The sequence below is a fragment of the Dromaius novaehollandiae genome, chromosome 11 (genome assembly GCF_036370855.1).
Source record: "Dromaius novaehollandiae isolate bDroNov1 chromosome 11, bDroNov1.hap1, whole genome shotgun sequence".
Taxonomy (NCBI): domain Eukaryota; kingdom Metazoa; phylum Chordata; class Aves; order Casuariiformes; family Dromaiidae; genus Dromaius; species Dromaius novaehollandiae.
Window position 1 is genome coordinate 21,568,677 of NC_088108.1, and position 27,631 is coordinate 21,596,307.

At 56.1% G+C, this 27,631-nt stretch overlaps 1 protein-coding gene across 3 annotated transcripts in view; it reads right to left on the reverse strand.

The window, feature by feature from the left end:
• FHL1 (four and a half LIM domains 1) overlaps positions 1-26,838 on the reverse strand; it is a 33,269-nt gene extending 6,431 nt beyond the window's left edge. The window contains exon 1 of one of the 3 annotated variants that reach the window (XM_064518316.1): positions 26,686-26,838. In XM_064518316.1, coding sequence (XP_064374386.1) covers positions 26,686-26,833 — 148 coding nt within the window. In that variant the 5' untranslated portion in view covers positions 26,834-26,838. Of the gene's footprint in view, positions 1-24,433; positions 24,577-26,685 lie in introns of those variants that run through there. The other 2 variants (XM_064518317.1, XM_064518318.1) reach the window with 2 other exon arrangements.
• Between the last annotated feature and the right edge of the window lie 793 nt (positions 26,839-27,631).

The following is a 27,631-nucleotide window of genomic DNA, read 5'->3' on the forward strand; positions in this document are numbered from 1 at the left end:
TGCGCCTGTCCGCAGAGGAAGCCAGCAAGGTTTCCAGCTAAAAGGCTGCAGAAAGCACCCACGCGGTTATGTAACCCCACGCAGTCCTTCACCCTCCACCGTGACCGTCCCCCCGCAGAAGTGACCCTCGGGAGGCAACGCAGGGAGAGGGAGTCACGCGGTCAGGCAACATAACGCGGTGCTGCTTCCGCCAGCGGCTCCGCCGGAGCAGAGCCCTGCCGAGGCCGACAGCAGGGCAGGGACGGGCCCGGCACGCGCTATGGCCACCGGTCACGAGGGGCTTGATTTGCTCCGGCACCATGCACAAGCCAAGGTGTAACCGGAATAGGAAACAGGAGATGAGGCTCGTGCTGCTGCTTCTCAGATTTTAAAACCCAGGAGCCATCTCACCGGCTCCTGTTTGTCACCCTCCCGGTAACAAGCCGGAGGATCGCTGTTCCAGAGAGCAGGACAGATCATCCCGTCTCTCCTTGCAAAACCAGCAGGGACTCGCTCGGAAGGAGGCACGCCGCGCGGGAGGCGGCGGCCATGGGGCACAGTTCGCACCCTTCCCTCCCCTTCAGCTCCCAAAGCCGGGCCGGAGGCCCAGCTGGCAGGAGTTGCCCTCTGCGGGACCGGGTCCGGGAAGCGCAGCCTTGCCAAGGTCGGCGACGGCCGCGTCCTGCTGACGGCTCTGCCAAGGGTTGTGTTTGTGCCGGTTCAAACGAAACAAACAGCTGGGAAACGTGGAAACTATGTGAGCCACCGCCAGCCCTGCAGAGCTTTATCAAGCGCGCGGGTTTTATTTGGAAGAAATGCAATTGCGCAGAGTCCAGGCGAACGGTGCCGAAACATTCCCGATCTCAGGTTTAGGGTTGCCTTAAACCAGAGCACATAATTGCGAACACATGGCCCGGAGAGGAACATAATCCCGCAGTGCCATGTAACGCTTCATGCCTTAACCCGAGACAGACATTTATCACCGCGGCTTTGGAGACCTGCGGACAGCACTGGGCCAGGCGCCCACAGGAGCCCGCAGACATGCTAGCGTCTGCCCACCTTGAGCCAGCTCAGAGACCGACAGACCTCTCTCAGACTTGGCCAGGGATAGCGGGGGGACAGGAACTCACTTTCAGCTCTTACAGGAGCTTTCTGCCCTCGGCAGTATCATCCCTTCCCTGACCTAGGCCTCAGAAAGGCCCCTCCACCCCCTTGTCCTCAAGGAGGATGCACACGCCGTCCACTCCTGCTGCCAGAGCAGGTAAGGGCGAAGGCAGCCCCTGCACGTGGGGGGACCCGGTGTCTGCTCGAGCTGTGCGTTCACCCGTGCCGAGAGCCCACACCAGCCGGACCACCCCCAGCAGCCCTCGTGTGGAAGGAGCCCAGTTTGGGGCCAGTGCACAAGAGCCCCCAGACCCTGCCGGTCCACGGCAGGCTGCCGAGAGCAAGGCTGGGCTCTGGAGGCGACCACCAGGCCCCCTCCCCAGAGGGGAGCAGATGCCCATGAGAGACCAAAGAGCACTGCAGCCCCGGGGAAGAAACATTCAGCCTCCTGCTGCTGCTGCCTGAAGGGGTCCAGCCCCCCCGGCAGAGGGTAGAGACAGCCCGTACCTGCTGTGCTCCGTAAAAAAATAAATACATCTTCTAGGGCCTGGAGGGCAGCAGATCAAGATTTTAGAGAAGATGTTTACCTCCTAAGTAACCTATTCCTCCTGCAGCTGCACTGTACCCCCACCACTTTCCGGTACTTCCAGATACATCAACCTTGGCCTGTCTTTGCTGTCCAGAAAATAGGCCCGTTCATTGCAAAAAAACTAAAGACGCAGTGGATGCATGGAAAAACCTGAACTCCTCCTCTCAGCTTGTCATAACCACCCTTCCCCGGGGCCTCGGTTTCGGTGGATGCTGTGCAGCTTCCCCGTGTGAGCCGTGCAGCAGCTGCTGGGCACAGCGTGGATTCACACCAGTGCCACCGCCACGCTGCAGCGACGCGGAGCGCGGTGCTCGGGGTGAGCGCTCCTCAGCCTAACCAAGAAAGCTGTAATGCTTCATTTCACAGCGGTACATTTAAAACATGCACGTGTTTTAGCTTGAAGTTATTTGAACAAGGTTTCTTTGGCTGCAGCTGTGCACCAGACTAGGCTGTCCCCTGAGCTGAATCCTTAGCTAGAGGTCTCCTGTTTGACACCAGGAGAATCAGGTACCCGCCCAACACGCATCTCCAAGCCTCCTTTCAGCCCGGCTCATCAGCCAGCCGTTGGGACCACAGAACATGATTTGGGAAGCAGAAACAAAGTTATCGACTGACTCAAACCATCCTCTGGCCTGGGCTCCCCTCCGGCAGCGTAGGAAGGAGGCAGGCAGAGAGCGCGCAGGCTGCTGGGGATGGGGGTTAAACGCAGCACGTGCCTATCCTTAACAGCCTGCAGGGCCCTCGACAAAAGTAAGAGCTCAGGAAAAATCCAGCAAGACCCACAAGTCCTCTTTTTGTTCCTCTTCCAGAGGTTCAGCCTTCCCCAACAGCAGCGCTGCCAGTTTTCCAAAGCTGCTCCAGAAGCTACACCGCTTTGAGCGAGGCATCCCCCCGCCACGAGCCCCGACTGCCGCTGTCTAAATGTAGCTCCCTGATGAATTTGGCTACAGCTAGAGGGCAGCTGGCCAGACCGGTGGCCTTCTCGAGTATCAGGGTATTTGGCACCAAGACCGGCAGGAATTCAACTCTAACATTTACCTGACCGTAGAGGTGCCAGCTAGCCACTTGTCCCAAAAGAGCATCTGCTGCTTTCCCAAAGCAGCCCCTCAGTCCTTGCACAACCGCGGCTTTCGCCCTTCAAGCGGAGACCCCAAACGCAGGGACCCGCAGGGCTCCCGGTGCCCCGGGGCGGGCTGGCACCGCGTGCGGAGCAGCCGCGGGGCTCTGCAGGCTGGGGGCCGGGCTCGGGACCACGCGCAGCGCGGCACAGCGAGCCTCGGGCTCGGAGACGGCGCGGTGGCGAGACCTGAGCAGCACGGCCCCACAAGAGCGGTCGCGTTAACGCGCGCTTAATGACGTGCTTAATGATGCGCTGCTGCTCGAGCGAGGCAGCATCGCTGCGGTTTGCGGAGCAAAGGAAACCAGAGCACTCAGCAAACAGAGCTGAAGTACGGCTGATAAGCGAGGCGCTTGCCACAGGATATGTGCTAATGTCTCCGGGGAATATGTTTAAATGTGATAAACCACCGTAGAAGAACGCAAAGCGTGGTCTGCAACAGCGACCAGGGAAAGTGCGCTTAAACCTTAGGGACTCTCCTGGCATTTAGGAAAGGAGACTAAAGGTGTCAACCCGCCGCCTGGATACACGGGGCTGCATACTCCAGGGTGACATGGAGAGAAGGGAACATTTGCTTTTTGACTCTCCATGAGTTTGATCTTTCTCCGCCAGCTGAGTGCAGCCAGCCCCAGGAGCAGCAGGCACTGCCTACACCTGCCTGCTTCGGCCTCGGACCCGGCACCGGCTGGTGCATCACCTGAGTTACCATCTTCAGCATTTCTCCATGCAACATCGCGTGGTTTGCTATAAATACCAGGGAATACCCTTAAAAGAAGGGTCCCATTAACGAGGAGCACGCAGCAACACTCCGGCGTGCGCCTCAAGGTCACTGGCACGCTGCCCTGCACAGCAAACACCTGCAAAGCCAAAGGGAAGGGACATCACTTGCGGGTCGTTTTGCCGGGCGGGCTGGCAGCGCAGGGTGGAGAGCCGTGCTCGGCCGCTGCCAGGCCGGAGCACGTGCGAGCCGCGTACTCCATAACCCAGAAATTATCCTGTTGATAGAATGGAAGCTGCTTTATTTAGAACAAAAACAGCTCCAAGTTTGTCAGGCGGTTGCCAAATCGCTCCCCGTGGTCCTATTGCCACCACGTCTGAGCACATCCCAGTCACTGCTAAATCGTCACGCTTCTCCGGGGAAGGAGGGACGCGCTGTTGCAAACGCGCTGCTCCGCTCCCGCGAAGCCGTCCCCGCAGCGCTCGGCTGGGTCCAGCGAGGCTCCAGCGCGTGCGGCACCGCTGCCGAGAGCAGCTCCAAGTGCCACGCGGGGCCTGGGCAATGAGCCCTTCAAAAAGGACCCAAACCGATAGCAAAAGAATACCCTGCAAAAAAAAACACCCCAGACACAGGTAGACCCTGCGGCTGCCTCCAAGGCTCCCGGCTACGCGTGGACCTGCCCCTTCTCACTGCTGCGCGGCCTCTCTCGTGCCCAGGTGCAGCCAAGAGCCCAACACGGGGCTTCCTCCGGCTGCAGGGGCTGGCACCCACGGGACCCCGCTGCACCCCGTCGTAGCCACCCCAGCAGCGGGCACGCTGTAACCTGCCCGTGGCAGCACTCCAACCACAGCATCTGCTCGGGAGACGCTTTTGCATTTTACATTAGGGCACAACGACGGACACGGAGAGGCCAAACCCTGCCCTTGGCTCAGGCTGCCCCGCGGCCCAGCGCAGTCCCTCTGCACGGTGGCCATCCGCACCATGCGCATGCATGACTGTGCATGCATTAATTGTGATTATTGCTGTCGTACTTGGGCTAGAACCACTCAAAAGCAAAACAGAGCATGGTCCCTGTCCCAGCGAACGCTCCGGGGGAGGAAGAGGAGCTGGAAGGCAGGCACGGCCGGGAGCATAATGAGGTGGTGCAACAGCGGCGGTCGGTCTGGTGGGCTGAGGCCAGCAAATACGCGTCTTGCATCTAAATTGAATGGATCCCCTCTTTCTAAACACCTTTGAAATGTTTAAAAATGCTCCAGGAAATGAGATTTTACACATTATACAGTGTACCTCCCTGAGCATCTGTGTCACACGAGTAAATCCTGAACAATTACGTGCAACGTGAGAAGCCTCACGCTTGTCGTCGCCCGGGGGGCCAAGCGCGAGTCTAGCGGCACGCTGCAGCTTTCCGCCCCGGCTGGGAGAGGCACTGCCGCCGGCCGAGCCTCGCGGGCACCACGTCCCCCTCGCCCGCGCGTGCGGCTGCTCAGCCCAACACCGTCTCCCCGGGGTGCCTCCACCCCACGGGCTGCTTCTCCTGGAGGCTTGCAGCAGGAGGGCAGCTGTGCAGGGTGGTTTAGGGCTGTGAACATACGCTGGACCTTGAGAGCACGGTTAGCGTCTAGGAACCAGGTAAGGGGTTTTAAATCCCCAAGAGCTTCCATGGGTCTGCAATTGGAGGGCTGGCCACAATTAGTCACAGATGGGAAAACGCAGCATATCTGTGTGCCCCAGGGGACATGCAAACCCACTTTCAGGAGTCCTGTCAGTGCTAACGGGAAAGAAAAATTACATTTTCTTATTGCTGTCGAGGGTCAACCTGCTTGATGTACAAGACGAACACAGAGAAGAGGAAGTGACCGCAAACCTGCCTCCGGAGCAGGGCAAGCCAGCAGGGTTTACGCACGGGGCTCCCCCGCTTGCAGCAGCACCATGACAGACTCGCTGCCCAGCAGAGCACCATCCCCTCGCTCAGTCTTCCTCAAAAAGCAGCCAAGCCCCAGGACTCCCATGACAGCGGGTGCAGAAGCACTCACCACCCAGCCCATCTCACAGCTAGCTGCAGCCAGCACCCTCCCACACCCTCCTTATGGAGCCCATTGCCATCATGAGTTACAGCTGCAGATTGCAAAGACCGCACGTTGAGGGGGGCATTGCTGCGGTGCAGGATGCTGCAGCAGACCCTCCCTTCTCCCGTGAGCCCGCGCTGCCCCGTCACCTGTGTGCCTGTGGAAAGCCATCGGTACCAGCGCCCGTCACACGCAGCCCCGCAGGCAACGGTGTTCCCGGTCTCTTGGCCGATAAGGAAGCGCCTCGTTTGATAACATACATTTAAAGGGAGGCTATTAATACGGACGGGACTCCTACCAGATGTCCACTCCCCTCCCCAGAGATCACAACCTTAATCCCCCTTGAAAATTCTTACCATTTTAGGTGATCCGAGGGAGAAGAATAGGATCCAGAGACCTCTGTGGGCAACATGTAAATACCTGCCTGGCTACTCAGCACCCAAATTAGTCCCAAAGGCAGAGCGCGCCTCAGGAACTTGACCCCCTGCTAGTACAATTTGGCCTTGGCTTTGGAGCCAGGTTGCGTCTTGTAACCGTCGTGAGCTAAATTACAGACCCGACGTTGCTGCTGAGCTGCCGTTGCTGGAGGAAAGAGGCCCGAGGAGCCGGCTCCCGGCCGCATGGGAAGGCTGTTGCTTGTACCTCCAGGGACCTGGGTGAGAGCCCGGAGAAGACAACTCATGGGAGCTACTGCACGCTGAGGTTGGCTTGCCAGCAAACTGGTTCCCCTCTGGTTTTTACCCCCAGGAGGCTCAGGGCACTGCCGACCCGAAGTGAGCAAGCCCCCAACAGCAGCACTTCGGAGGTCTGGTTTCACGACCGTGGGGCTTCCCTGATGTCTGAGAATACAGCTGGGCTCCTTCTCCAGCGCTTGCCTTGCTGAGAGCCCCCTCCTCTACTCGGCTCTCTGCAAAACTCCCTGGAAGACCCCTGCTCTCGAGCACAGGTTGAACCCAATCGACCGATTTCCACCCAGATCACTGCAGGGAGCGGAGGGGGATGCGGGCGGCAGCGGGCAGAGGCAGCGAGCTCCAGCGCCGGCTCTCGCCCCGCGTTATGTAATCGGCAGCGGCCCGCGCGCAGGGCCGGGGGCCAGGGACACCCAGCTGCTAATCCCGCCTCGACACTGACTCACGCTATGGCCGTGGGAAAGGCACTTAACCTCCCTGACAGCCACTCGGAAGAGCCCGTGTTTATCATTCCTGCCCCCGGAGCCCATCACGGCGGCGTCTGGCCTCCGAGCAGCCATCGGCACATTCGGCCCACGCGGCCCCGCTGCAGCCCAGCGCCGGGAGCGTCTTTCCCGCGCGCCGCAGAGCCGCTGAGAGCTCCCTGGCCACACGCACGCGGCCGGGCACAGGCAGCCCCCAGCCCCAGCGCTGGGCTCGGCGACCCCGGCAGCGCGCACACGGCATCCGCGTCCTCCCTGGCATCCCGACACCACCGCGTTTTCCTCGCGGCCTGGAAAAGGGGCCGCCTTTGGCAGCACGCAAGCCCAGAATGGCGCAACGCGGACCTGCTCCATGGCACGGTGCGACTGGGAAATGTGCTAAAATACAAGTGCGCTGAAACGCTTTGGCGAGGAAAAACCCTCCGCTTTTCTGCCCCGGCTCGTGTATAAACTCAAGCAAATTGTTTGCATAATTCAGATGGTAACAGGAACCCTAACAACTGGTATTTTCCTGTGCTAATCTCACTGTGCACAGGGCGATGTTTACAGACACAAGCTCATTTTTGGCAGTGCGCGTCGAGCGTGCACCATGAACCATTCCCATTCCTCCCTGGGTCGCTATACAAAGCTGCTGCGGAGCTGTTCCCTCCTTCCCTGGAATACCCCGTTATTTCCATCAGAAATAGTAACCTTCGCTTCCCGTCCCGAAAGGCAGCACGGCATCGCTGCGCAAGGACAACCCCGTCTGCAGCCCTTCCCGCTGCCCGGGGCCGGCGCGTGCCTGGGGTGCGCGTGGTTTTAACACGAAACCTTGGCTTTCCTGCGGGTCGGCAGCACCTAAGGGAGCAGGGCCGGAGGCATGGGCCCCGCTGCGCAGGTCCGGCCGCGCGGCAGCGTGGCTAAGGCATGGTGTCACGCCCTCGGGTAGGCGAATGATTCATATTGCGGTTTCCAGAGTATTTTCTTGCCCTAACAATCCTGCCAGAAAGGTCTGGGCGTCTCGGCTTGCTCGCACATCCTGCTGTCACTCAACGGGCAGAAGGTCCTAAATAGAGCCGTTACAGCCGGGGCATTGAGGAGCCATTAGTCACCATCATCAAAGAAAGAAGCAGGCAGCAGTAAATACGGGGAGGAGGGGAGCATCTGCCACCTCCCAGGGCCACGCTTCACCTCCCGGCCCCTATACACCGCTCAGCCGTGCCCAGTGAGCCTGCAGAGAGGGGGTCCCATGAAAATGAGAGCCCCAGCTCGCTCCATAAGCTGTCTCTTATGCAGACGGGCTTCGGACTCGCTCCACTCGAGGCTGGCGCTGCGGCAGCACAGGACCATCGGAGAGGCCGGCTCCGGCAGCGTGGGGCTTGGCGTCCACATCTACGTTTGCTCCCATCTAGCGTTTGCACAAAAACTTCCTTTTTTACAAGTAACAGCACAGCAGATCCAGGCTTTTGGGGGGTTATCTGTATATTATAAATCCCCTGTTACAGTCGCATGCAGCCTGCGCAGTGTCCCGCAGCAGCGTGCTCTGCGGCCGAACCCCTCGCAGCCCGCTCAGGCGATGGAGAGCCGGCGCGGCTCAAAGCCGCTTTGTCTTTAGAGCAACACAGAAACTCCTCCCGAGGCTCAAACCCGGACCACCACCCCAAGAGGCTCGGGCGCCGCTTTGCACCCGAAGCCGCCCCTGTGCCCCCAGCCTGCCGCCTCCCGACCCGCCGAACGCCGGCCCGCAGTGGGGCCGGAGCTGCGCGGGGCCGAGCAGAGCTCCGCGGCTCGGCTGGGAGGGTGGGCGCAGGGCACCTGGGGATAAGCCCGTGGGGCAGAGCCAGGTCCGGCAGCCCTCCACAGACTCCTACGGTGTGAGTAAGGAGAAAGAAAAGGAGAAAAGCAGGAGGGATAAGAAGAGAGGAAGAAAAAAAAGGAAGAAGGTGTAGGAGTGCACCTAAAGAATGGCCCAGCAATACTGCAGCTGGAAATCAAGGGATCTGAAAAACAGCAAAACTGGGAAGAGGGAGAAACAGGGACTTTTCCCATCTGCCTCTGTCCACAGGCTGGACTATTTCCAGGACTATTCTCAAGGCAGCTCCAAATTTATGTCCCGGCTGCCATCTGCTCCGCGGATCCTTTCCACCCGCGCTCCCGACTGGCCCCCATCACCGTCACCTGTTGCTGACATGGCAGAGCCCTGGCAGGCTGCTGGGAGCCGAGCGACACCGAGGCTTGGGGTGGGGGACGCGCTTGCGAATTAATCAAGACCTGCTTTGTAGACCCAAGGTTTAGTTCAGCGCCTGTCCAGCCTCCTGGCTGTTCCGAGCTTGGAGAAGCCCTGGGGCAGGGGGGCCCCAGCACAGACCCCTGGCAGCAGTCCCAGGGTATAAAAGCTCCTTAGGGGACTGAGAAGTTGTAGCAGTATTAGGTGCTAACAGGACGGCTTTGATTCAGCCACACCAAGGAAGACCGATTCCTCCCATCCCTTTTCCCTGCAGCTCCTTGTTGTATTACAGAGGAGATGCAAAGTCTCCCAGCAGCAAGGACGCCGGGTGCGTGCTGCGGTCCGCATGGTTAGGTTGAGACATCCAGTGCGAGCTTAAAAAGAGAGCCATTCCCAAAAGGCTGCAGATTTTTTTAAAAAAAAAACCCTTAGGAAGATAAATGCATTTGTCTCAACTGCACACGGTTAAACCTGGGCCCTGTTTCTCCTGCCCTCCCTGCCTTGGTGCTGCCTGCAGACTGCAGGGAGGAGCTGCGCGTGCAGCCCACCGCCCGGGGAGGCCCCGCAGGCGCCCTGCAAGCCCTCGCGTGGACTGCAGGGTGGAAGCTGCAGGTCTGAACGCTCCCGGGCATCAGCCACCTTCAAGGGAGACTGCCTTTGCCTGTCCCGGCAAAGAGACACACCTGTACCTCTAAGATGACTCCAATTCAGATGCTTTACAACATCACCAAGCCCATAGCTGGGCTTAAAAACCTCAAACATCTGCCTGCTGCTTCCCAGCACCCTGCAGCACCCGGCAACGCTGCACGGCTTGAGCAAAGCGGCCGAGGGGGCAGGGGTAACCCGGGCAGCGCTCGCCGGGGAGGAGGCAGGAGCAGGCACAGGGGAAGCAGCCTGCCTGCGCGACCACACAGGAGCGGTGGGAAGGTCTCTGGTTTAGCAGCTCAGGGCTGTGATCTCACCCCGCTGGCCAGGCTCCTGCATGCAAAGCTCCCGGGAGCTCTGGGGTTCCTGCTCGGCCCAACGCCCCGCGCTTCGGCTCCAGACCTCCAGCGAAGCAGCACTATGCCCTCGACAGCACACCAACGCGACGGGGGGGTGATGCCTCCAGGACCCGGTCACCAACATCACTGCCTCCAGCACCACTGTGCTCCTCGGAGGAGCCCTCCCCGAGGCCAAGCAAGCTGCACTCGGGCTCTCAGCACCACGCAGTTATCCGCCCTGGCCATCACCCAACGGCTCCGGCTTAGCAGAGCAGAGCTGCGTTACGGCTGCCTTGGGCGGGCAGAACCTGCCGGCTGCAGGTCTCTTCATCCAAGGTTTAGCTGCAGCGAAATGCAGAAAAGACGGGGGGGTCAAACGTGGGGCAAAGGCCTGTGAGGCACAGCTTTCCCCCATGGCCTAGCCCTGACTTCAGGGCCAAGAAAAGCAGCCTAAGTCCCCCGGCCCTGATCCCGGCCAGACAGCGGGGCAGTCCCGTCTGGGAGAAGTAGGGTCTGATGGACACTCGCAGCAATATAATCCTGCCATCCCCAAACAAACGCTCATGCTAGGGCTTCACCGAGTTATCAGTGAGCCGTCACTGAAATAATATTTCACAGCTTCCATTATGCTCCCTGCACTGTTAATTGCTTTCAATTACTTTTCACAGGCGCAGCTGCTGAGCTGTGCTCTGCCCCCGGGGAAGTCAGAGCTCGCTGGGAAGAGCACGGAAGGAAGCGCAGTTACTAGTTTGTAGCATTGCTTGAAGGCTGGGTCATTCACCTTCCTTGGAAATGAACCCACGACGATTCAGAAATTAGCAGCTACCCGGACATCAGCTCCAGCACGTGGCCCTCCACGTGGCTCTCCAGCAGCCCTGCCGTCCTCCCGTGCTCGTTCACCGTGCGCCCACAGGACCTGGCTGCAAGGACTTGCAAGGCGACCGCGGCAGGCCGTGCCTGCGCTCTTCCTCCAAAGGCAGGGAACACTCACAGCTTGGGGTTTTCTAGAAAAACAGCACGTTCCCAGGAAGCTGCTAGGCAGGCAGCCCTCCGGACCCCCTTCCTACGTCCCCACAGAACAGCATGCCCCACCAAAAAAAACCCACACAAACTGTGCTCTGCAGGACATGGGGTACGTGGCATTTCCCCTGAAAGAGCTTTGTTTTCAGGGAAGGAGAAGAAAGGGCTGTCATTCTGCTAAAGCACCCTCCAGAAACTCAGCACATGGGAGACGCTGAGGACAGAAAACTCCAGCCCAGGTGGCCAGTGATGGGCAGAGCAGATGCCCCTCAGAGAGGGGCCAGGAGGAAGCACGCTGCCTGGCCATGGGTGAAGACCAGCCACAGCTTCAGCGAGAAGGACGTGCCCTTCCAAGCGCTGATGTGCTGGTTGGGAAGACTCTCCGGCATCCAGCACACCATCAAAGCACCGCCCGCCCCTGGCGTGGGCCCCAAGGCCATGCCCTGAGCACTGATTTAGAGCTGGCGGGAGCCGGGCCTGGCGTACGGGTTTAGCAGAACACCAGCCCATTGCCCTGGGCACGGGACGCTCACCTCGAGCAAGATTAGTGTTTGGCTAACTACGCTTTCAGTTGTTAGACAGCACTGGTGGCTGAAAGGACCAAATCTCACTTGTTACTCGGCCATTTTAAAAATAACCCTTCCCAAAGCCCCACGGTGCATAACCCCAGGTCTGTCTTGGCTCCAGGAGCCAAAGGAGATCAGCTTGCAGGCCTGACGGGGTATTTTTGGGCACTCTGACTAATTGTCAGGACATATGCTGGGCATTCTTTACAGGGAAAAACAAAGCTGCAAAGTCCCCTCTGCTGAGGCCCAGGAGGTTGGATTAGTCACAAAAGTTATTCTCAGAAACTTCTGCTTTGGAAGGGGTTGATTTTATTTCCAACTTCAGATAAATAAGTTTTTAAAAGGCGGGGGGTCCACTTCCTCGCAGCCTGATCCCGATAACGGACCTCGTTGCGCTAGGAGCACACCTTAGCAAAGCAAGAGCGAGGATCCATTCCCAGCAGCTTAACTGCTGTCCGGACAGGGTAAATAGCAATTATTCCATTAAATATAAGACCTACAGGGTGTTCATCTGTAACAGTGCCTTTCTTTTTCCTTACTGGCTCTTTGCTATGGGCTGAAATACCTCTCCCTACACGATCCAACCTTCACACTTATCACAAACAAATTAGGCAGCCGTGCACACCCCACCGCACTAATTAAGTCTTTCATTACCTGGCTGGAGTAGCAATAACTACAGGGCTTAACAGACACACAGCAGTGACCTGCACAAACACCTCTCCCGTCCCTCAGGCGTGGTCCACCACGGGACCGAGCTCTGCCCCAGCCTCAGCGAGGGCAGGAGAGGTGGAAACCCTTCACCTTGGAGCGGCTTCAAATTCACAGCCGCTTCCATGGTACCGCATCTCGTGGGCACCTGCTGGACATGCCAAGACATGTGCTCCAGGACAGCCTGGGGAGAGGACACCCATCCAAGGGAGGCAACACGACCCACAAGGCACCTGCTTGCTTGTAAGGCAGAGCGGTGGTGTGGACTTCTAAGCCAGCTAGCTCTGCGTCTGGGTTATCACACCCTCCCTCCGCCGAAACAGATGCTGTTCAACTCTCCCCTTTGCCACGGCTTAGTTTGTGACCAGAGCAGACCTCATCCTGCATTCAGGTTAATACTCCGCAAACCAGCTCATCAAGCCTCTCGTTAACGCCCTGTGCAGCTAACAGCCGCACATCGCGCTGCTCAGCGAGGCTCTTGGGCTCCCTCCTCCCGCGGGCAAGTCGGAGCCCTTGCCGGACCAGGAGACCACTCGTGCAAGGCTGAGCTTGCCCTGGCTGCTCTTGCTCAAACGGACATCCAAAAGACTGAGCACACAGGCAAAACCAGGCAAGTCAGCCAGGCTTTCGGAAGAGCCTGCAGCCCCGGTAAATGGGTATTTTGCCAGCCGTGCCCCCTCTTCCCTCCTGCTGCTGCAGCGGGCCGTGCTCTGAGCGCCCAGGTCAGCCCTGGGGAGCCGGTGAGTCCCAGCCCAGCAGCCGCAGAGGCTCCATCCGCAAGCGTGAGGTCCTCCTCGGCGGCCACCTCCCCTGGGAGGAGCAGCGATCAGCCGGGCCTTGCAGAGCGACCGAACGCCCTGGGAAGGGGGCTCATGTCCCAGCTCATTGACCACAAAAGAAGAACCGATTTCACAAACACCCTGATTCTGTTTCTCTTGCGGCTGCACGCCAAGGAGCACGACAGCTGTACGGAGCCCTGCGCGAGCACGGAGGAGGGGCGCGAGCACAAAATCCTGCTGTAAATCACTCTCATAACCAACCAAGCAGGACGCCTGACCGACAGCGAGCCCGCAAGGCTGGGCAGGGATCTCGGAGCGGTCTGGTGGCCCAGCTCCTCGCTGCTTCTCCTCCCAGGAGCCCGTCACCCGCTCCGACAGCGCTTCCCTTTCAGGCCCGTTCAAGCCTGGGCTCATCCAACCCCATCTCTCTATGCTTATTAATGCACACAAATAATTGTGCACGTGCAACACATCCGCAGCACCCTTGGACACACACACCCGGAGCAACACACGTTTCCTGCAGCAGAAATGCTGCAGCAAAGACACGCACGTCTCGGGGCGACGGGAGCTCTCCAAAGTCTCCCCCAGTTCCTCTCCTGAGCTGCACAGCAATTTCCACTGAGGGGAAACGCTGTCAACTCAATTTCTAATAACTGCATTAAAATGTATGAGCCATTTCTCTGGAGCCAGGGATAATATTTTCAAAGTGCCTGTGTGATACGGGAGCATAAATCTCATTTCTTCACAAAGTGATAAAGATCTCGGGTCTCCCTGGAAATCATGTCAGATCAGAGCTGGGCAAGGACCGCACTGAAAACAATCTCGGGTGGTTGATTAGAAAACACTGATTCAAAAAAAAAAAAAAAAAAACTTAGATTTTTCATCAGGATTAGGATTCAATTTTGGCCAAAACCAGAGAGGCCCAACCCAGAGCGGCTGTGAGCCGGAGGTCTGAACCCAGCCCGGCTTGCACCGTCCCAGCTGGACGTCTGGATCCGCAGGATGGAGGCTCTTCTGCGGGACGGGGAAAGGGGGGATTCTCCTCCCTCCAGCTCCCTCCCACACTAGTTTTGGGGTAACCTAGCAAAGATTCAGTCACTTTGGCACCTTCAGAAATGTTAAGACCGGTGGACAAGGCCTAGCGGAGACAGTTCAGCTGAAAGCAATGGGGGAAATGACGTTATTTATGCTGCTACATTTAACTTGCCTCCCAGGACCACGCTGCAGCCCTGACACGGATCCCAGAACATGCGAATTACGTCACATCCTAGCGGCTGAGAAAACAGCTTTTTGGAGCCTTCCTTGCCAGCTGCGAATGTGCTTCGCCTCCCCCCCCACCCCCCCAGGACTTGTTTACACAGTTGCACTTTTTTTAAAAAAACGAGAGCACGGGCCAGGGACGGCGGGGCGGGAGAAGGTCCCTCCGCCCTCGCACCGAGGACCTCACGGCAGCGCGGCGCACCGGCAGCACCGCTCCCAGCGCTCACTCTTCGAGCCACCGGCAAAGTTTACCGGCAGTTACATTTATTAAACACAAACCTCGGAATAAAAAAATGAGATACTTAAGTGTGCGCTTCATTTAAGCATAAAAATAAACCAACTGGAGATGGTGCAAGTACTTATGTGCTTGATTAAGCCATCTTCTGCTGGGTGGCTGGACCCGGGCCCAGCAATGGCTTTGTTTTCTTTTTCAAGTAGGGGTGAGACAATAAATTCAGGGACAAGGAGGAACGCAGTCTGCAGAGGAACAGTCCCACACCGTGCAATTGCCGCTAGCTGTCAGACGACCGTCCAAATCGAGCTATTAGGGGATCGGCCCCATGCGACAAAAAAGCAGCTAATTGCAGGCAAGCACCAGAGAGAGCCGACAAAAAGCTAAAGCAGAGGCGAAACGGTGGCTTGCTTTTAAGCCCAGCTCGTGCATGGGGAAAGCCGAGGAGCAGCCTCCGCCAGGGATGGCGCAGAACAGCGGGAAAGGGCGAGGGCTGCACATCGCCGAGGATTTTTCCAGCAATGACGAGACTCTTTACTGCCTCTTTGCTGAAGTAACATCTGCTGGGCCAGATGCTCCTCTCAGCCCCGCTCGCGCGAGGCTGGTAATGAGCCCTGCCTGCTCTCCGCCAGCGCTAAGCAAGGTGAGACTCCGTCCTGCCCGAGTCCACACTATGAAAAGCCCAGCGGTATTTTTAGCTGTCCAGGGAGAGCCAAAAAAGCAATGAGGCCGCGATGCCGAGGAGGTGCACCGCCGGGGCGGGGGCCAAGGCCAAGGGAGACGTCGCAGACCCGCCGGGACCTCTGCCCCCTCCGAATGCTCTGCACCGCAAAGAGGCGACACGAGGGGATATTAATCGCGGCACACAAATGATAGGCACAGCCGCGTATCGGGCGAGCCGTGCCTCCTGCTTCCCGAAGCCCTTCCCCGGAGCTGCCGCGACGCTCGGGGCTCCGCCACGTCCCCAGGACGCTTTCCGCACGGCTCTGGCAAGGGGCTTGCAGAAATCCCCCCCCCCCCGGGCCTGGGAGGACCTGCACGAGCACAGAGGTGAGCACTTAGCGCTTGTAAAGTTATAATAAAGGATTTCCAACACACAAAAATACCCCTGCTGAAGCCAGCGGGTGTTTTTATAGATGCAACCTTTGTCCCCTCGCTGCAGAAGGCATCTGGACAAGGCACGCCGTTAACCCAAAGGAAAAGGAGGTATTTTTTACCACGTGAATAGGGCCACGGATTACATTTCAGGGGTTCAGCTTTTGCCCGTGCTTGTGCTGATGATGACCGTTGTCTGTTTTCAGTCACTGCTAACTATGCTTTAAAAGCCTCGGTGCACTCCATCAGCCGGCCCCGCCGCGCGCTGCCAGGACACAGGTGCCAGGCACTATGCGAACGTATTTTCCCTTTCATTTATCTGATCGCTCAGCAACGGGGAGCCAAAGCGGCGCGCAGGGAGCAGCAGAGCATGCCGCACTCGCGCTGCCGCTGCGCCGGTGCAGAGGGACGGGCGCACGTCCCCAACCATCGACCAGGCCTTCTCCAACAGAAACCACACTTCTGCCAAAAACACAACTTTGCTGGAAGTGGGTGCACGTGGAAGAGGTGCAGCCTCGCCATCCTGCCTTGGAGAGCCCGCTCCAACCTGCACCTCTGGGACACGGCACTCCGCCTGGCACAGCGTGAGGAAGACGAGGGTCTCCTGGCCACCAGCACGGGATGCGGGACTTCTGCACTCCCAGCACCTAGTATCACCCACGGGTTTATCCCCAGAGCCACCGGGGTCACGTAGGCAGGGGGCAGAGCAGCTTCAGGGAGCATTTCAGTGCTCGCCCCTTGGTCACACGGCAGCCCAGGGCCGGAGCATTGCCCCGTGGTCCTTGCAGAGATGGAGGAGCAAGCCCTCGCCGTCTGCCGCAGCGAGCCCCGTGGGCCGTGCCGGCGAGCGGAGCCGGGAGCCCACGGTCCCACCCGAGACGCCAGCGCCCTTTCCAGGAATAGCAGGAGCCTGATTTCAGCAAGTGGCCTCGCAACATCCCCCACACACAAGTCTTGCTCACGAGGCTGAAGCTGTCCAGCAAACCAGCCCCAAGAGCATCCAGGCGGCCGGGAGCGGAGGGCGTTGCTGGCTCCCTCTCCCCCGGCTGCTCCGGCTCTGGCACCCAGCGCTGCTCGGGGATGAGCTCATAGCTATTTCAGGTTGCATTTACACTTGGCCATCTCCCTGGTAACCAAAACAAATGACTCGCTGGTTTACAGCAGATTTATTGGTTGTTTGTTTCAGTGTCTCGCAGAGTACACAGTTCCACCGCTTTAGAGAACCACCGCGGCCCGGGGTAGGAGCGCGTAGGACGGTGTTTGCGGCCATTGCCATAGAGATGGGATGTGTTAGCGCTGGAGGTCAGAGGGAAAGCGGAGTTCAGGCCCAACCTCCATGACATGAAATGGCCAAAAAAGCAGGTGTGAGGCGCGGCATGAGCTCACGCACACCGCGGACGCTCCTGCACAGCGGCCTCCTGCCATCCCGGACACGCGTGGGTATTGCTCTCCTCCAGCACAGAGAAATAACCAGGGAGATGCTGTTTGTAATCCCTCCCACGGGACCACAAAGGTATCCAAGGGGTCTGTCACTAGCACATCTGCTGCCACCAGATCTCACCAGCTTCATGTCACAAGTAAGAACTATGAGGACACCGGCTGGTTTTAGGACTCGTGGCCTGTTTACGCTCTTGGACACAAATTTCCTCCCGTTCATCATCACATGCATCAGCACAAAGGGCACCGAGCAGCCAGGGAAACTGGACCAAGCCCAGGGTATTTGCCTGCTCTGACCTCCAACACAGAGCGTTTGAACGAAATCAGCAGTGTCCATTTACACCATCACACCTAGACCTTAGCCAAGATATAGCACAGAACTTGCCCAAATCCCCCCTTAGATTTAAAAAAAAAAAAGGGGGGGGGGCGGAGGGGTGCTTTCACTGAAAGTGTTTTTGGAAGAAAGAAAAACTCTGTCCTGACCAGCTGTTGGAGCAAAGCAACCAAGCCGCGCTAGCCAGCTGGGCAGGCTGGAGAGCTCCTTTCAGCTCCCGGGTCACTGGGTTGTGAATGGCCGCAACCCCACGAAGCACGGTGGGGCTGGAGAACATCTCCCATTCGTTCAGTGCGACCATGTCCTCTCTGCAGGGCACTTGCAGCCCTGCTGGGGGAAGCCCACCCTGCCACACAGGCAGATCCAGAATCAAAATTTTCATGTTTTCTTATGACCTTATGGTGCTAACAGGATAAGAGAGCAGGGAAGATTTCAGCAAGAGGTGGAGCACATGCTTGTGCATCAAACCAAGCAAGTCAGTAGAAAACTAAACAGCCTTCCACTGCTGCTGGACGCCTTTGCAGCTCTGCAGCGTCAACGCAGGCTGCTTTGTGGTCCTGCTCCGATACTGCCACCCGTGCCATTTCTGGAAACGGTGCTGAAATACGTTACACATCGAGTGGCATTTACCTGGCAGGCTGTTGGACAGGGGAAGCGCGACTGCCTTCCAGGCAGCCGAGCAGGGGTAGATAGGAAACAGCGTTTGCATGTGTTGAGTGAAAGATAGAGCTCTGTGTATTTTTAAAGTGAGACGAGACCGAGAGAGAGATTCTTGCACCCTCCACTGCTCATTACTGCTTCTCTTACAGTACTGACGGCAGCAGGACCAGGTCAGGACAGTGCTTAGAGATCACCAAGAAATTCAAAGTGGCAGCAGATCGGTGGGAATTATTCTGTTTTCTGCATCAGGACTGAGCTAGGACCAAGGAGCCCTGTCCTCCTGGAGGTGCTGTCTCCGTTTTCAGTGCCGCAAACCACCACCTGCTCTGCAGTAAACGCTGTGCAGAAGAGCGGGATGCGGTGCCAGGCTCCCAGGATGCTCTCGGGATCCTAAGGCTTCCTCTGCAGGCTGTGCATCCGAACGGACGCCAGCCAGAGCAACTCATGCAGCCTGTCCACTGGATTAGGTAAGTCATACTATAAAGATTTCTGTAGTCTGCAGTAGCAGTGTGAGTGTACACAGCTGTCCACGATGGCATGTCTTCTGGGACGGAGGCAGCCCTGGGGATGACACACCTACAGGACATTTAAAAATCTCTCTGCTATTTCAGTGGAGTAAGAGGAGGGACCAACTAGTGAGACTGAGAACAAAGTGGAAGAGGCTAGAGTCTCCAAAAATGAGAAGGTAAGACAGGAGCTGGAAGGACAGGCAGGGCCCCAGAAGTGACTAATTCCAAGCCTTTGCCCCAGTGTTTATTATAGCAAAGAGCAGATAAGAAAGGCAGCTGATGCTAACAACTGCCAGGGGCAGCCAGTCCCAAGTTAAACAAATAGCAAATGGCTTGCAAGTAGCCTGCCAAGTCTGAATAGTTCCCACAACTTGGGGCATTTCTTTAAAAGAAAGCACGTTATTTTCTCCCACCCCACCCCGGCTTCATATCAGCAGTGGGGAAGCTATAGGTTGGGTGGGTTTCAGCTACCCTAAGAGGGGATTTTTGGCCAGAAACCCCTGGAAGCACATGAAAAGGGAACATTCCCAAATGACAGCACTGGGGAAGGGCTTGGAGCCAATTCCCTGCCCAAAAGCCAACAGGCAACCGCCATGGGCAGGACCAGCCCTTGGTTTTGCATGCTGACCACTATTTTTCTTACCAAGGGAAGCAAGGCACATCCAGCATGCTGGTTCAGAAGGCAGAATTTTGGAGAGTTGAGCGGTTTTTTGCTGTCCCTGGCCAAACGAAACAGCGGAGAGCCGCTCCTGCTCTGCCAGAAGCGCTGAAGTCCTCCACAGCTTAGACATTGGTGTAACACAAGAACGCTCATGTACCAGCACAAGCGCTTTTGTCATTAAAGCTAGCTTGCAAGAGTCAGAAGCAAAACCGGTTGATCACAGATCTGTGCACCAAGGATGCCTCCCACCAGGAACTGCTCAGCACAGCCAGCACGGGCAGTTGCCCTTGCTAACAGTGGCCTCTGACACACATCACTGCAGGACACAAACACCACCAGAGCCAACCATCACTTTATTTGAAGCTCCTCTATCCCAGGATGTTGCAAAACATGAGAGGCTCTGACGTCTTGAAGAGAAGCGGGAGGATTTCCCAGGAGGGTAAGCATTTTTTAGCTATTTCCCTTGTTCTTCCTCCCCATCTACACCAAAGAACAGAAGTCAGAACAGACTCATTTCGCTGTAGCTCTGCAGTTTGGCAAGAATTAAACCAGCTTTGAAACAATTTGATTCCAACTCATTAAACATCAAAATATACCTGTCAAGCAACCTCTGATTTTAGTCTCTTTTTCACTCTGGTTTTGTTTCCTCCTTCCAGGAGTGGGAAAAATATGGCAAGCAAGGAAGCTGAAAAGCCTTGCAGTGCTGTGCACTTCCAGCAGGACCAGTCTTTTCCTGTTCTTCATTTGAGCTCTGGGTGACAACTTGTGTTCTGCATTTGACCCCAACAGATCACGAACGCAACCATACCCCGCCACTTTTAATCTCTCCCCAGTTTTAACTGGTGTTCATTGCCTGCTCATGCGCCAAGCAACCAGCTCCTCTGGGCAAGAGAAAGCAGAGCTTCCCTTGTCCAGCTCTTTTCTACCAAACAGGAGAGGCAAATCCCAAATTACATCTGCTGCTATGGTCACCTCCGGGAGCAGCACAGAACAAGGCACATCTGCGGAATGAGTGGGTCTTCTAAAGACACAGCTCTCCCCAGGCACTCTGGAGTGAAGATGTTTTGAATTTCCTATTTGTAAAAATGATGCAATTCTTTAAGACCATCCAAACCAAAATTGTAACTTTGCACTAGAGTTTCCAGGCAGGCGCACGGCAAAATACCATCGCTTCCACCCCGGGCTGCAGCTCCCTCACTGTCAGGCACCGGACACGACCATGCAGCCTTTTCCAGGACGCTCTTTAATGTGGTCTTTTTTTAAGGAGCACTTCCTCGGGACTCTGTCTATCCCTTTTCAAGATGGCTATAGTGCCACCTTCACCTTGCTTTCAAATAACTCCTACCAAAGGCCTAAATGCCATTTTAACCCTGCCCTGCCATGGGCTGAGCACCCTCCTTGCTGTGAGGGAAAGAGCCACTTGCTCAGAGGGAGAACAAAGAGCTGGAGGAACACGGGAGCATCCATCCCTCCGCCTCCCAGGTGACACCACTCTGTCTCGCTCTGACAGCGGGAATGTGCTCTGGCAGCATCCTTGGCTCCACACATGCCTAAATCACTCTGAAAGCATCGAGGGCCAAATCCTGCTTCAGCACAAGCTGCAGAGACCCACAGTGAATGCTGTCCCTTGGAGAAGTGCTATATATACATATAAATATACACACGTATACGTACGTATATGTATATCTTTCTACATAACAGCTCGGAGCAGAGCAACACCTTTGTGGAAATACTTAAAGCAGCAAAACGAATCCATCTTTGGTAGGAAGGAGATTTTTGGCTAGCGGCCTGGGGAAGGTGAGCGTGCACACGCATGGCGCCTGCGTCCTCCAGGGCCGAGGCTGCACAGCACGGACAGGGCTGCGGTTCCCCAGCACCCCTCCCTGCTTTGCACCCTGCCTGTTTCATCAGCACCCAGGCTCAGCAGCACCCACTCCAGACCCAGCAGGAAAGTTTCCATGCACCGAGTGACTCAGTAACCCTTCCTTAAGCAACGTTATTTGTCAGTTTGGTCGGTGCAGATCCCAAGTTTCCGCAGCAGTTTTGCTCAGCCCACAACCTTCCTTCAGCCACAGGTGAACCGGGAGCGGCGCTGGCCCGTCCCCGAGCCCCAGGGCAGCGCAGCGCCTTGGCTCGCAGGCTCTGCCAAGCGGCTCCAGACAGGGCTGTGCCCAGGGACAAACGGACCGAAGCCAGACTGTGTGGCACGGCCCTTCTAAAACTGTGCTGCAGGAGTGGAAACATGGACTTTATCTAAATAGCATTTAATCCTTCAGAGTCCTGGTGTCTCAAGAGCCATCTGGTTAAAATTCCTCTCCAAATCAGGGTATCTAAATGAAACATGAGGTCTCTTTCTTCCTCCCACACTGCCGCTGCCAAAACGGGACATGAAATGACTATCTCAGACATCTCTGCTTTGTTGTTCTCCCTGTTAGCATCTCCGATAAGAGAGGAATGAAAAAAGAAATCACAATGAACTGGGCTGAAGTATTTCGACTGTGAAGGCTGCACTGCACTTTTTGTAATAAAGCCACAGGTCAGGTCTGGGAAGGTTTATCATAATTTCCATTACTTTTTTCAAGCAAAAGCCATTCCGCAGAGCTAAAGTCACAGACTCGCACCCAAAAGCTCCCCTTGGCTACCTTCGCGCTCTGACACGCGGAGGGCAAGGTGATGATAGCCGGGGACCACGGCCAGGCGGCCGCTGCCCTGAGCAAGGAGCCCAAAGCCCGAGCAAGCTTTGCGCGTTGCTGGCTGTGCGGCCCAGCGTGCTGCCAGCAGCACCGTGCACTTCATGCTGCTCTCACACTGGCAGAGGCAGCGGTCTAGGCCACAGCTAAAACGTAGTGTTGAAAGATCTGAGCATTAAAAGCAGTGCTGGGACTTCAGGTTTAAGCAGTCCCAGGAAAAGCAGAAGTGCTAAACATAGGCTGGGCTAGTTCAACAAAGATCAGAGGAATTTTCCAAGGTACTTTCGGGAATTAGATACCTAAATCCCTCAGCACATCGCTGGGACAGTTGCACACTTAAAAGGACATCATTCACACAGGCTACTGCTGAGGGGACATTATTCCTGGCTCACATCATTGTTATTTCCACCAAAGCACGCGAAGTTTCAGCCCTGTCCGAGGCATCCCCACGCTGCAGATACCCACTCGTTATCTCCAGCAGGGAGCAAGGGAAGGTGGTCACAACCGCGGTACCGGAGAACCGCAAGTTTTCTTTCCATCAGCACGCACGCAGCACAGAAAGGGCAAAGGGATATCCTATAACCTGGAACAACCCTGTTTTCACATAGATATTGCAAAAGGAAATGATTTTTTTTCCCTTGTAGGCGAGGAAGGCAGCTTTTCAAAGCTGTTGTTACACCCTAGTGCATTGGGCATGGTCTGTAAGCAATATTCAGGGGATCCTGGCCAAGACCAGAGATAAAGTGTCTCTTAAGCATCGTTCCCCTGTTCCTGGCCGCGAGCAGGGGCCTGACAGAGCTCCCACCAGCTGGTCCACACCCTGCATCTGGATTTTCCATTCGTGGTACAGTTCGATGAAAGTCTGCTTCCGAAACGAAGCCTGCCAAGATGCACTGGAGAGCATTTATTTTCCAGAGTTTGAGTACCCTAAACATTGCCTGCTTTTGGGCAGCTGCCAATATTTACATCCAGGCGGAGAATCATACAGGCATACGCACAGACAGGCCATCGTGCACAGCAGGGAATAGCATCTCCTGGTAGGAGCACCTCAAGAGCCCGGTCCTACAGATCTCCCCAGCCAGAAGTCCCCGAGAGCAGTGCAACTCAGAAACCAGCGGTAAAATCCCAGTCCAGAACTGGGTCCTAAGAGCTAAAGTCCAAAACCCAAGCAGGTAAATTTTTGTTACTCTGAGCTCTTCTTTTTACACTCATCATGTTAGTTTTGAAACACCTAACTCACATTTTCCTAGCAGTTATTAATCAAGAGTTAATTTTTTATTTACTGAGCTCTTTAGGGAGAAATCAGGGACTGGTTTGTGCTCAAGAATGCTGTACTCAGGGCAGGGGGGGAGAGGATGTTGTCTATGAAATGAAGCATGTGGGTGCTTTTATCATTAAAAAAAGAAAGTTACAATTTTAAAGCCATATTTGGCTGCATCATCAGCTATTTGCTTTGTACCTCATGGCTTAAGAATTTAATCAGTTTCCTTTCTAAAGCTTTTTTTTCCCCTTTCCCCTTTAAAAACTTCCCAAAACAAAGTTTAAAAAAAAAAAATCTAATCGGTAGCACATAAAAGGAAAAAAAAACCGATGGAGTTCAATGATTTAAAAAGCAGCCCCATCAGTTTCTAAGCCACAAACTAGCTCCTGCTTACGTAACAGGTACTGGACCAGAGTCACATGCATTAACTTATCTTCTGAGAGTTTGCTAAGGAAAAGGCTGAAGATGGAGACACCCATGGCAAACACGCGGGTGAATGGTGTCACTCACGCGAGTGACTCCGCGGACGTGGATACCGGGGCGCAGTGTTTGTGCAAAGATAAGGCACCCGCATTCACACGGGGACGGGGCAGATGGGGCTCACCAGAAACTGCAGAGTTTGACCTCCACATGGGAAGAAAAAGAGGCAGGTGCAGTAATCACTGGCTAAAAGCTGCATTTTCTGTCACTAACAGCCTGCTTCTGCTGTTTAGCGGGTATCAGTCCTCACTTTCCAAGAGCTTCACATCACCCAAGGAGCCCACAGAACAGCCACCGATTTCGCTGTTTCCTCCCTACCTGTCACCAAAAGCTTTGAACCGGCGCATTTGATCACCTGCCTGGAAAACCAGGCTGCTGACAGCCCGCACACGGCTCCGTCCCGCTGCAAACCCTGCTGCAAGCCCTCCCCGAACACCCACTCCGCCGGGAGACAGGGGAAAGCGGTATTCCCACCCCGATCGCCGCCGCAGCTTTCGAGCCCACCGCCTCTCCGGGAGGGACCGCCGTTATCGGAGAGAGAGGATGCAAAACGAGCCAGACGCGAGAATCCCGATTAGAGAAACCCCACATTCATCCCCCCCCCCCCTCCCAAAACCGGAGGCAGTTTCTGGGGTTAACTCAGCATTAGCTTCCCCCACGAGGAAACCGCCGGCCAGAAGGAGCCTTTCAGGAGGAGGACGCGCTGCGCACGCAGCGATTCCCCGTCCCCCAGCCCCTCTCCCGCGGCAGAGGCCCCCCCCCCCCCCGCCCCGCCGAGGATGCTCCCGAGGCGGCGGCATGTGCTTACGGGGGCGGCGGGCGGGGCGCGGGGCTGCGGCGGGCTGCGGCGTCCGGCTGGCGGGAGCGCGGGCGCTGCCCCGCTTATAGCAGGGAGCCGCCTCGCACGAAAGTTGGTCCAGCCAATAGCGCCGTCGCTGCCCGGGGAGCGGATGGAGCAGCCTGCTCCTCCCCGGGCCTGTGCACCAGCCCCCGCGGGAAAACCCAGCCCGGAGCGGCGCTTGGCCGGCGGGGCTGCTGCCCTGCTGCCCCCCAAGTCCTGCTGCCGCCCCGCTTCCCCCCGGGAAAGCACAGCGCAAGCCAGCCCTGCCCGGGGGGGGGGAATTCATCCTCACCCCCCACCCTGCCCGAGCTGCCCTCCCCCAGGGCTGGGGATTTTGGGCAGCTCTGTTACAATATGTGTCACCTTCAGGTGCATAGACACAGTTTCCAGGACAGAAAATAAATAAAAGGGAAGGGCTGTTTCAAGTCAGAAGCCTGTGGGGAAGGAATGATCCCAACCAAAGATTACAGCATAGATGATGCCAAAAATATAGCTGTTTTCTTCAGAAAAGGCAGGAGAAAGCACTATCAGGCAGGAAAAAAACCCAAATCCTATGTTTAAACAAATCCACCCATTTGTGCTGCATCACTTCAGGCAAATCTGAGAACATTCACTTTTGTTTTCCATTCCCCTCCTTCCTCCAGCCCTTATCCCCTTTGTTTTCTACTCATTCATCTGCCAAGTTTGTCCCACTTCTTTCATGCCCCTGCTAGGGGATGTGTGGTCCAGCAAGTTTTTCCCCAAGAGATACTTGAGTTGGAGCTCCTGCCTTACAAACAGGCTTTTGTGGTGCCTTAGAGAGCCACAGAGCTTCTGGACAAGGGAGGGGAGGCAGGACATCCCATTGGGTATCCTGGACACACCACTGGCATCCCCAGAGAGCAGATCCTGGTACTCCGAGCCAAGGAATTTGTTTGTTTAGAAACAAACATTGTGTAAGAGCAAACATATTCCCTTTAGAGAAGCATGTGCATTTCTGGGCATCTCTCCATTTTTACCTACAAACAGGTGATTCCCACAGATTCTTCCAGCATCCCTAATGGCCGTATTAACAACATTCCTGGCAGGTAAGAGAATATGTTTGTTGGTTGTGTTGTCCTGGAGTTCAAGGCTCGCACTGTCACCACTTACCAAGAACAACTTCAGGCACACATAAAACACAGCTGTGAAATACCAATGTTATTTACTATCACAGATCAAAGTTTACATTCAGCTTTCAGAGGAATCCAAATACCCTTTTCTAGCTTGTTATTCCAGCAGCTCTTCCAAAAAGCTCAGACCTTAGTTACCTCCAGCAAAGAGCTTTTCTCCGGCGAGTGGCTGTAACCAGCAATCAGACCAACAGGAACATTAGCGAGAGCCTCCTGGCCCGGGGCACGACGTCAGTTGTGTGAGTGCAGCTGCGCGGCCCCGGGACCCATGAGAAAGCGCAGACACCAAGGCCCCAGCAGGACAGGACATTCGGGCAGAACATTCCCAGTTAGACAAATCAAGCCAGGAGTTGTGAAAGAAACCTGAACTTTAGACTGCTGGGATGGAGAGACGACCTAGCTGTCACACCAGCCACAGGAGAGCTTCCCCCGGGCAGTCCGGGCTCTGCAGCCACTCCTGCAGGGTTTCCTCCTTCAAGACCTGGCCACAAGGCCAGCCTGGCTCCTGCTCCAGGCCAGCCACCACCCCTCTTGAGCAGCCAGCTGGGCTTTTAGCACAGCCCCTGCACCGGGGGAGGCAGAGCTGGTGCCCCCTCAGCAGAGGCCGGTCACCGTCCCCGCGAGCACAGGAGGGCAGCGCCTGGGCACTGGCCCCGCATCCCTGGAAGGACACGGGTGTGCCGGTAAGCGAGCGAGCCCCCGGCAGGTACCGCTGCCCGTCGGCTGTGCAACGGGCTCCCTGCGCCTGAGCAAACGCCATCGGGCAGCTGAGGGGACCCTCCGTCTCCCATTTAAAATAGGAGACACCCTCCACACGCGACGCAAACTGGAGATCCCACTGCCACATCCCAGAGCTAGCCGAGAGGTCTATCAGCCCCACGGAGCAGCAGCCAAACGCCGAATCGACATGCCCTTGGCCAGCACGAGAAGCATCCTGCTGATTACAGCAGAGCGAGGTGTTATTAGAGTAATTCTCCCCCCCACCACCACCCCAGGTTAGAGCTAAACACCCGATCCTCCCCACACTGCCTCCTCCGTACTCCCCTGGCCTTTCTTGGGCCGCCCTACCGTCACGTCCGGAGAGAAGCAGCAGCATAAGCACTCGTAACCTCACGCACATCACGGTAAGAGCTGAATTCTGTTTGAAAAAAACAGAAGATGATTTAGACACCAAACACAGCACACAGCTAGAGTCCAGAAAGAGGCCCTCAAGCATTTTCATATTACAGATACAATACAGTGCCATAAAAGTCTCTGCCAAAGTGCCACATTAAACAAGAATAAACCACAAGAATGACACAACTCATTTCAGAAGACTGAGACAACTCTGCATCAACCCAGAGCTATCACTATTGCTTGCTAGGGAACACAATCAGTTACTGCATTCTTTGATTTTTGGCAAACACAGAGAAATAAATAAATCCAATGTATCCTTGACTAGTTATCCAAACAAAATGAACTATGAGCAGAAGCACTTAAAACCGAGTCAGTTGAATTAGTCACTCGAAGGCTAACTGTGAGGAAACTTTATTTGGAAATACTGGAGCCTGCAAGGTTGTGGAGGGAGGCTGCTTGACACAGAGCACTTGGTGAGGGACCCAAAGGAGCCATATGTTGCCCCAATCCTTACCTGAAAGCAAAGAGCTTGTCCACATGGGAAGAGGTACATGGCCTTTTTATCATCATCATTGTCATCATCTGGATCTCCACTCTCTTTTAACTAAAATGCACTGGGCTGGGGGGTGATGGACCTTGCCCTCATGGGCCCAGGTGTGCCCACTTGCAACAGGTTAATTACCTGGCAGCTCATTAAGGAAGTCTCCAGACAGGTGAAGCAGTGGAAAAGCTGAAACACCTCAGAGCCGTTCCTCCTAGGGAGGCTGGGCATGGCTTCTTTGGTTTTTGTAACGGCGGTTAAAACCTGGGTGATGTGAAGCCTTTTTCTGCAGAGTCTGAGCACACCTGCACAGCATGCTTTGGAAATTGTACATGAACTTTGGAGCTGTGCACCCGG